General features: G+C 36.0%; 1 protein-coding gene across 10 annotated transcripts in view; it reads left to right on the forward strand.

Moving 5' to 3' along the window:
* Nucleotides 1–10,638, forward strand: part of CLOCK (clock circadian regulator) — a 141,464-nt gene that overhangs the window by 70,431 nt on the left and 60,395 nt on the right. For all 10 annotated transcript variants that reach the window (XM_019799809.2, XM_011225190.3, XM_034671786.1 and 7 more), the window contains one exon: nt 2,184–2,275. In XM_019799809.2, coding sequence (XP_019655368.2) covers nt 2,184–2,275 — 92 coding nt within the window. Of the gene's footprint in view, nt 1–2,183; nt 2,276–10,638 lie in introns of those variants that run through there.

Here is a 10,638-nt window from a genome sequence, read left to right on the forward strand (position 1 = left end):
GATCCTAGGACCCTGAGATCATGACCTGAGCCGAAATCAAGAGTCCAGTGCTTAACCCATTGAGCACCAGGTGCCCCTGCACTGGAAGTTTTAATCCATCTGCCACTGGCTTTTCCCCCCCCTTGGCCTGTGTTATACTGCACTTCTTCATTCACCTCCCCTTTCTAATTGAAACTCTTTCTTTTTTCCCCTCAAATGTCTTACCTTTTATGCTCTTGCTTTCTCTGAGATAATCATTCCATAGCTTCCAACTATTGCCTCTCTATTAAACTACCATATCTGTATTTTTAGATGCAAACTCTTCAGTCTTTTGTTTCCAGATAACTTCTAGATCTTTCTTTTGCATGTACTCAAACTCTGTGCATCTGAAACTGAATTCATTTTCATTTTGTCAGGTCACCTCTTTGAACTTTCCTTTTTACGTTTTTACAATACCCTTTCAGTCCCTAGGACTCACGCTTGAAAAGACTTAGATTTTGGGGCGCCTGGGTGGCTCAGTCGTTAAGCATCTGCCTTCGGCTCAGGGCGTGATCCCAGGGTCCTGGGAATGAGCCCTGCATCGGGCTCCCTGCTCCGCTGGGAGCCTGCTTCTTCCTCTCCACCTCCCCCTGCTTGTGTTCCCTCTCCCGCTGGCTGTGGCTGTCTCTCTCTCTCTGTCAAATCAATAAATTGAATCTTAAAAAAAAAAAAAAGACTTATTTTCCCACCTTCCTTAGTACTGTGTCACAGTTTCTGTTGATTCTTCTGTAAATGTATCAAAATTGATTGTCTTCATTTTTATTGTCACCATTATCATTACATTTTTATCTCTTCAAATAGTATTTTCACTAACCCTAGTGTCCCTTGTTAGCATACTCAGTCCCTTCAGACATTGCAGTTCAATAAATGATTGCTGAATGAAATGAAATCATTTGCGCCTTGATAATAGAAGATTAATTCTGGCATTAAGTGGGTCAGTTTTTTTGTTTTTGTTTTTTTTCAAAATTGGGTATATAATTCTCATAAAAGTAAAATTAACCTTAAATTGAAAGGGAGTTCTTACATACTTTTGTTAGTACTCTAAGCCTGTGTTTAAACTTGATGGATTTGCTTGTGTATTTAAATTCTTTTTCTGGATGTATATAATTGCTGCGAACTTGAAAAGCATGACTGTATTCCCCAGAATTAGTAGCTAGACTTCTTAGTTACTCATCATATTGTAGTACAGGCATTTTCAGTATGCCAAATGTTGGGTGACAATTTAATATCCTATGTTTATATATGTGGTAATACAAAATCAGAACAGCTTAGTCCCTACTTTCACTGAAAAGTAGAATATATTTTGTGGAGTAAAATCTGTGATAATACGTTTTTATTTTGCGTGGTTGTTGAATATGTCTGCATTTAAAAATGAAAAAATATTTATTACCTATATAGTTCAGGTTTCATCATTTATAAATAGCTTTCTCATAACTAAATCCATTAGAAAAATGTTGCAAAATTAACTAATAATTTTGTTAAAATGTGTGTCCCAAGCCAGGGATTTCCAGATTTTTGACCAGTTCCCTACCACTAAGAAAAGCTTCAAGAGGACACTAAGCAAAATCACTCTGGGATTATTACTTTAAAGTTTTTTTCCCAAATTTTAATTTAGTCTCCTTGATCAGTTCAGAATAGAGCACCTCAGATTGGGAGGAATCTTTCTGACTCGTAACAGGCAAGCCTAAAGTCGTCTTAGTTAAAAGCAGACTGACTGACTGACCTACTTGGCTCATCTCCTCCAGGCTCATGTCCGTATGACTGCTCTAGCTAAGTTCCACCATTTGAGTGTCAAGAGAAGGATGAGGAGAAAGAATTTCTTCCTAATGCTTGATACTAATATGCTTTTTCTGATTCTTATTTGGTCATTATGTCAAGCAGGAAGTAGTCTCAGGCCTTCGGCAATACAGGCTCCCCAAAGAAAAACCAGAGACTGGTATTTCCAAGAGACCAAATCCAAGGAGATAACTTGCCACATTAGTCCATGTATTTCATCATACCCGAGCCTGGGCCTCCTGATACCTACCTAAACCAATGTTATTACCTGTGGTTCTCATCTTAAATAGAGGGGGAGGAGAGAAGGCAATTTGTTGGACTTTTGTACCACCTCTTACCCCTACCCTGTGTTTGGAGTATGCCACTAATGTGTCAAATAATCTTTACAGAAATCACAGCACAGTCAGATGCCAGTGAAATTCGACAGGACTGGAAACCTACATTCCTTAGTAATGAAGAATTTACACAATTAATGTTAGAGGTATGTCTAGATTTAACTTTTGAAAAGTTTTATTTCCTCAAAAAAAATCATTGAGGTGACGAATTTTAGTATGGTTTTAACAATATTAATTTAATATTGAAAAGTCTTAAATCATTGTAAATCAAACTGTATCTTCAGTTAAAATTAATATAAGTAAATAGTACTATGTGGTAAGATAATCTTAAATTTTCATATTTTTTATATGATTTTTGAGAGGCTTAATAAAAGTTAGAAGCCTATAGCTATCAAGTTCTTTACCTGAGGCCACCCTAACAACATTCAAATGAAGAATAATGTATTTTATTCATCACATGTTAAGTATTATTTTTGAGGGACACCTGGCTGGCTCAGTAAAGCATGAGACTCTTGGTCTCAGGGTCATGAGTTCGAGTCCCATGTTGGGTGTAGAGATTACTTTTAAAAAAATCTTTAAATATTATTATGAAATGTATATTCGTGGATCAAGGATCTTTTTTAACAACTTGAAATTCACCTGAATACAATATAAAATGACAATAAATGAAGTATTTTGAAAATATTGAAACATGGAAATATACATTGAAAGGCAACCCTTCTTAATTCAAGTAGAAACTTTTAAAAGGAAATAAGTAAGTGTTCTATAACAAAATTATTTTTGAAAACAATTCGGAACATACTTGCTTATAATTGAAAACCCACAAAAATCCACAAAAATTTTGAGTCACTCGTATCTATCAATTTTACTTTTCTACTTTTTAATCGTTTCCTATGTAGAATAATATAGGTATCATCTTTGTACACAAAGTACACATTTCAGTATCAAATTTCCATGAAAACTTGGATAGGGAAAAGAGGTGGTATACTTCGGCAGTAGCAGTTAAGGACAGGATAAACAAACACTTAACAAAGTAGACATAGAGCTGAGGAAAGCAGTTGCAGTAGGGATGTTAGAGGTTGTTAAATAATTTACATCTCTTACCCTGTTTGTTTGGATAAATTATTTTAGACCGTAAGCATTTATCTCTGTCATGTATGTATGTGTAATGACCATATTGCAAGTGTCTTTGTGTATCGATTAAAGTCTAAAGCAACATAAAATATATTGCAAATTATTGAGTTATTTTTCTGTTGATACTTTAGATGGAACAGTTAATTGCTGGATTAAGTACATATTCAGCAGAAATGTTACCATATGAAAATTTGTTGGACTATAAATACATGTACTTACAGCTGTGCTTAAAATCTGAAAAATAACTGAGCACTTTTCACATATTAACTCAATGAATGCTCACAGTAATCTTATGAAATACCTGTTAGTATCACTTTCTTACTTTGCTCAGATGAGAAGATAGAGGAATAAAGGGATTATGATACCCACAGTAACAGAGTAAGTAGCTCAGTTGTTAAGTAGCTCAGCTGGGATTCACTGCAGCCTCTGATTTCCATGGCCTGAGCCTCTGTGCAGGCTGCCACTCATACAACTTCTTTACAGTGAAAGCTAGCCAAAGAACAGACCTTTTAGCTTAAAAACCAGCAATTAGCTCTTTAAATAGTGGACACTTCAGTTAGAGACCAAATAATAGTTTCTAATTTTAAGGGTTTTTTCCCTCTAAAAGGTAAGTGTTCTTCTGTAACAAAATTATTTTATTCTAAAGTTCATAAAAGAGTGGTCTGTAATAATAGCCTTCTGATCATCTACTCATCACTAACCTCATTGACATTGTCCAGAATTATCTTGTTAGATATAAGTAATGTGTTTATGAAAGAGTACACACAAACTAATGTCTAAACAGAGAAAGGAAACAGCTCATTTAATCACTCCTTAATTTTTATTTTATGATTATAATCTCAGTGCAGTGGTTTAATAAGATCGTCTGTTAATCATAAACTACCCACTTTGTTTTAATGGTATAAAAATTTCTTATAAATTCATAAATTTGTATAGTATCTTCACTTATTTCTTAATACCTTAATGAAGGTAAATTCACTAATAGGCTAAACAGAGAAGCATTATCTCCAAATTTTCTTTACACTGGTCAGATTTTTTTTTTATTATTTGTCAAGACACATGTACATATGTAGATTACTATAAAAAATAAATCTAGAGATTAGAACATTGTAATATGCAACAGAAAACGAACATACTAAAACTTTTGAAAATATGAATTATTACCCTTGCAGCTTTTAAGATTATATTCCTAAAAAGTGTTACATTTATCTATTCATTAATATCTTAAGGACATTTTTGCTTTTTAATGAATATTAACAACTATATATTCTATATATTAACTACATATACAATATATCTACTACTATATACTAACTACTATATATTATATAATATATATTCTAACATTAATATGCCAAGATATGTACCAGATACGAGGAGGATATGTATAAATATGTGTATATATTACAACCATGGTCCAGCTAACCTAGTTGTGTTACTGTTGGCCACTTGTGTTGATCAGATTACAGATAGGTAGTCCCGATACCATTTTCAGCAGAATTTTAAATATAGACTCTATATTGGAATATTAGAGCTGCTAGTAGAAGGTATTAAATCATTCAGCTCATTTTTGGATGAGGCCCAGAGAAGTTGCAACTTGTCCAAGGTCAGGTAGCTAATTAATGAAAGAAGTGGGATACTTATAACTTACGTGTTGCTTTTCCTTCATTGCCACCTGTCCGTCTCCCTTTTATCTTTGTTGCCTGGGGAATACTTCTTTTTATCCTTGAGAGAGGGAGGGGGGTAGCTTGAGAGTAGCCAGGGAAATCAGGACGATTTAGCCTGATCAGATCTTTCTACAAAGTCATATCTATGTGAAGTAATCTCCTAGTATGTAGCTCATTTTCCTTGGCAGCTGGCCACACTCTCTAGTAATTTGCAAGGGAAGGTCTAGTGCCCTGTCAGCCTCATCTTAGATACAGATCCACAAGGAGGTACTGTCCCTTTCTCTAGAACTTCCATTCCTGTCTTTCCCAGATTAAACACTAAATAAATAATAAGGGTTTACACAGTTCTTCTATGTGGGCCAAACAGTATCAATGGGAAGACGAGATCTTTTTTGAGTGTTTTATTTTAATTCCAGTTAGTTAACATACAGTATTATATTATTTTCAGGAGTACAATATAGCGATTCACCAGTTCCGTACATCACCCATTGCTCTTCAAAAGTGTACTCCTTAGTCCCCATCACCTGTTTAACCCATCTCCCTACCCACCTCTCCTCTGGTAACCATCAGTTTGTTCTCTCGAGTTAAGAGTCTGTTTCTTGGTCTGTCTCTCTTTCCTTTGTTCATTTGTTTTATTTCTTAAATTCCACACAGCGGTGAAATATGGTATTTGTCTTTCTCTGACTGACTTATTTCATGTAGCATAATAATCTCTAGCTCCATCCATGTTGTTGCAAATGGCAGGATTTCATTCTTTTTTATGGCTGAGTAATATTTCATTGTATATTTGTGTGTGTGTGTGTACGTATGTACGTTCATACATACAACCTCTTCCTTATCCATTCATCAGTCAGTGGACACTTGGGCTGATTCCATATCATGGCTATTGGAAATAATACTGCTATAAACATCAGGGCACATGTATCCCTTTGAATTAGTGTTGTATTCTTTGGGTAGATACCCAGTAGTTAGATTGCTGGATCATGGGGTAGCTCTATTTTTAACTTTTTGAGGAACTTCTATACTGTCTTCCACAGGGGCTGCACCAGTTTGCATTCCCACCAACAGTGCAAGAATGTTCCTTTTTCTCCACATCCTCGCCAACACCGGTTGTTTCTCGTGTTGTTGATTTAGCCATTCTGACAGGTGTGAGGTGATATCTCATTGTGGTATTGATCTGCATTTCCCTGATGATAAGTGTTGGTGAGCATCTTTTCATGTGTCTGTTGGCCATCTATATGTCTTTGGAGAAATGTCTGTTCATGTCTTCTGCCCATTTTTTTGATTGGATTATTTGGTTTTGGGGTGTTAAGTTTTATAAGTTCTTTATATATTTTGGATGCTAACCCTTTAGCAGATATGTCATTTGTAAATATCTCATTCCATAGGTTGCCTTTTAGTTTCATTGATTGCTTGCTTCACTCTGCAGAAGTTTTTATTTTGATGTAGTCACAATAGTTTATTTTTGTTTTTGTTTCTCTTGCCTCAGGGGACCTATCTAGAAAATGGCCGATGTCAGAGAAGTTACTACCCGTGCTCTCTTCTAGGATTATTTAGGTCTTTAATCCATTTCAAATTTATTTTTGGGTATGGTGTGAGAAAGTGGTCCAGTTTCATTCTTTTGCATGTTGTCGTCCAATTTTTCCAACAACATTTGTTGAAGAGACTGTTTCCCATTGGATATTCTTTCCTGTTTTGTCGAAGATTGACCATATAATCCTGGGTTTATTTCAGGGTTTTCTATTCTGTTCCATTGATCTGTATGTCTGTTATTGTGCCAGTACCATACTGCTTTGATTACTACAGGTTTATAATATAACTTGAAGTCCAGAATTGTGATGCCTCCAGCTTTGCTTTTCTTTTTCAAGATTGCATTGGTTATTTGGGGTCTTCTGTGGTTCCATACAAATCTTAGGATTGTTTCTCCTAGTTCTGTAAAAGATGCTGTTATATTTTGATAGAAGTTGCATTAAATGTGTAGATTGCTTTGGGTAGTATAGACATTTTAACAATATTTCCTTTTCCAGTCCATGATCATGGAATATCTTTCCGTTTCGTTGTGTCATCTTCCAATTCTTTCATAAGTGTTACAGTTTTCAGAGCATAGGTCTTTCATCTCTTTGGTTAGGTTTATTCCTAGGTGTCCTATTATTTTAGTGCAGTTGTAAATGGGATTATTTTCTTAATTTCTCTTTGCGCTGCTTTATTATTGGTATCTAGAAATGCAGCAGATTTCTGTAGATTGATTCTTTATCCTGTGACTTTACCGAATTCGTGTATCAGTTCTAGCAGTTTATTGGTGGAGCCTTTTGGGTTTTCTATATACAGTATCATGTCATTTGCAAATAGTGAAAGTTTTACTACTTCTTTACGGATTTGCATACCTTATATTTCTTTTTGTCGTCTGGTTGCTGTGGCTAGGATATCCAGTACTGTGTTGAATAAAAGTAGTAAGAGCGGATAGTCTTGTGTTGTTCCTGACCGTAGGGGAAAAGCTCTATTTTTCCCCATTAAGGATGATGTTAGTCTTTTGGGTTTTCTGTATACAGTATCATATCAACTGCAAATAGTGAAAGTTTTGCTTCTTCCTTTCCAAATTGGATGCCTTTTATTTCTTTTTCTTGGCTGCTTGATGTGGCTAGAACTTCCAGTACTATGTTGAATAAAAGTGGTGAGAGTGGACATCTTGTCTTATTTCTGACCTTGGGGGAAAAGCTCTCAGTTTTTCACCATTGAGTATGATATATGATGTTAGCTGTGTGTTTTTCATCTATGGCCTTTATTACGTTGAGGTATGTTCCCTCTAAACCTACTTTATTAGAGACTTTTATCATGAATGGATGTTGCACTTTGTCAAATGCTTTTTCTGCATCTATTGAGATGATCATATGGTTTGTATCCTTTCTCTTATTGACTTGATGTATCACATTGATTGATTTGTGAATATTGAACTACCCTTGCATCCGAGAAATCTCACTTGATTGTGGTGAATGCTTTTTAAAATGTATTGTTGGATTTGGCTTGCTAATAATATTTTGTTGAGGATTTTTGCATCTGTGTTCATCAGGGATGTTGCCCCATAGTTTTTTTTTTTTTTTTTTTTTTTTTTTTTTTTGTGTTTTTTTTTTNAGTTTTTTAGTTGGTTTTTGTATCAGGGTAAACACTGGCTCCAAAGAATGAATTTGGAAGGTTTCCTTCCTCTTCTATTTTTTTTTATTTTTTTAAAGATTTTATTTATTTATTTGACAGAGATAGAGACAGCCAGTGAGAGAGGGAACACAAGCAGGGGGAGTGGGAGAGGAAGAAGCAGGCTCATAGCAGAAGAGCCAGATGTGGGGCTCGATCCCACAATGCCGGGATCACGCCCTGAGCCAAAGGCAGACGCCCAACCGCTGTGCCACCCAGGCGCCCCCCTCTTCTATTTTTTTTGAATAGTTTGAGAATAGGTATTAACTCTTCTTTAAATGTTCGGTAGAATTCACCTGTGAAGCCATCTGGTCCTGGGCTTTTGTTTTTTGTGAGTTTTTTGATCACTGATTCCATTTCTTTGCTGGTGATTGGTCTGTTTAAATTTTCTATTTTCCTGTTCGGTTTTGGTAGGTTATATGTTTCCAGGAATTTATCCATTTCTTCTGTGTTGTCCAATTTGTTGGCATATAGTTTGTCATAATCTGTTGCAATTGTATTTCTGTACAAACTTACAACCCCAAAATCAAGAGTCATGTGTTCCACTGAGCCAGCCAAGCATTCCAGTCTTTGTTTTTTTTTTTTAATTTATTTTTTTAAATTTAATATCAGTTAATTAACACATAATGAATTATTTGTTTAGGGGTACTGTGATTCATCTGTCTTACGCAACACACAGCACTCATTACGACACATAGCCTCCTCAGTGTCCATGACCCAGCCACCCCATCATCCCACCCACTCCCTTCCAGCAACCTTCAGTTTGTTTCCTAAGATTAAGAGTCTCTTATGGTTTCTCTCCCTCTCTGGTTTCATCTTGTTTCATTTTTTTTCTTCCCTATGATCGATCCTGTGCCTTGTTTCTTAAATTCCACATATCAGTTAAGATCGTATGATGAGTGTCTTACTCTGATCATTTCGCCTAGCATAATACCCTCTAGTTCCATCCCATGTTGTTGCATATGGCAAGATTTCTTTTTTTGATGGCTGCGTAATATTCTGTCGTGTGTGTGTGTGTGTGTGTGTATACATACACACACACACACACACACACACCACTTTATCCATTCATCTGTCTATGGACATCTGGGCTCTTTCCATAGTTTGGCTATTGTGGACATTCCTGCTGTAAACATTGGGGTGCAGGTGCCCCTTCGGATCACTACCTTTGTATCTTTAGGGTAAATATCCGGTAGTGCAATTGCTGGGTCCTGTGAGCTGGTATCTCTATTTTCAACTTCTTGAGGAACATCCATACTGTTTTCCAGAGTGGCTGCAACCAGCTTGCATGCCCAAAAAGAGTGTAAGAGGGTTCCCCTTTCTCCACATCCTTACCAACATCTCTCATTTTCTGACTTGTTAATTTTAGCCATTCTCATTGGTGTGAGGTCATATCTCATTGTGGTATTGACTTGTATTTCCCTGATGTCGAGTCATGTTGAGCACTTTTTCATCTGTCTGTTGGCCATTTGGATGTCTTCTTTGAAGAAGTGTCTGTTCATGTCTTCTTCTTAGTTCTTGACTGGATTATTTGTTTTCTGGGTGTTGAGTTTGATAAGTTCTTTATAAATCTTGGATACCAGCTTGTTATCTAATATGTCATTTGCAAATATCTTCTCCCATTATGTCAGTTGTCTTTGGGCTTTGTTCACTGTTTTCCTTTGTTGTGCAAAAGCTTTTTATATTAACGAAGTCCCAATAGTTCATTTTTGCCTTTGGTTCCTTGCCTTTGGAAATGTGTCTAGCAAGAAGTTGCTGTGGCCGAGAGCGCAGGTGCCTCTCTTCTCCTCAAGGATTTTGATAGATTCCTTTCTCAAAGTTAGATCTGTCATCCGTTTTGAGATTGTTTTTGTGTATGATGTAAGGAAATGGTCCAGTTTCATTCTGTGCATGTGGCTGTCCAGTTTTCCCAAAAGCATTTGTTGATGAGACTGTCTTTTTCCATTGGGTATTCGTTCCTGCTTTGTCAAAGATTAGTTGACCATAGAGTTGAGGGTCCATTTCTGGGTTCTCCATTCTGTTCCATTGATCTATGTGTCTATTTTTGTGCCAGTACCATTCTGTCTTGATGATTACAGCTTTGTAATAGAATTAGAAGTCCGGAATTCTGATGTTTCCAGCTGTGGTTTTCTTTTCCAACATTCCTTTGGCTATTTGGGGTCTTTTCTGGTTCCATACCAGAATCCATAATTGTAGGATTATTTGTTCCAGCTCTGTGAAAAAAGTTGACGGTATTTTTATAGGGATTGCATTGAATGTATAGATTTCTCTAGGTAGCATTGACATTTTAACAATATTTGTCCTTCCAATCCATGAGCATGGAACATTTTTCCATTTCCTTGTGTCTTCCTCAATTTCTTTCATGAGCATTCTTAGTTTTCTGAGTACAGATCCTTTCCCTCTTCGGTTAGGTTTATTCCTAGGTCTCTTATAAGTTTGAGTAAAATTTTGAATGGGATCGATGCCTTAATTTCTCTTTCTTCTGTCTCATTGTTAGTGTATAGAAATGCAACTGATTTCTG

This window comes from Ailuropoda melanoleuca, chromosome 11, assembly GCF_002007445.2.
Source record: "Ailuropoda melanoleuca isolate Jingjing chromosome 11, ASM200744v2, whole genome shotgun sequence".
Lineage (NCBI taxonomy): Eukaryota > Metazoa > Chordata > Mammalia > Carnivora > Ursidae > Ailuropoda > Ailuropoda melanoleuca.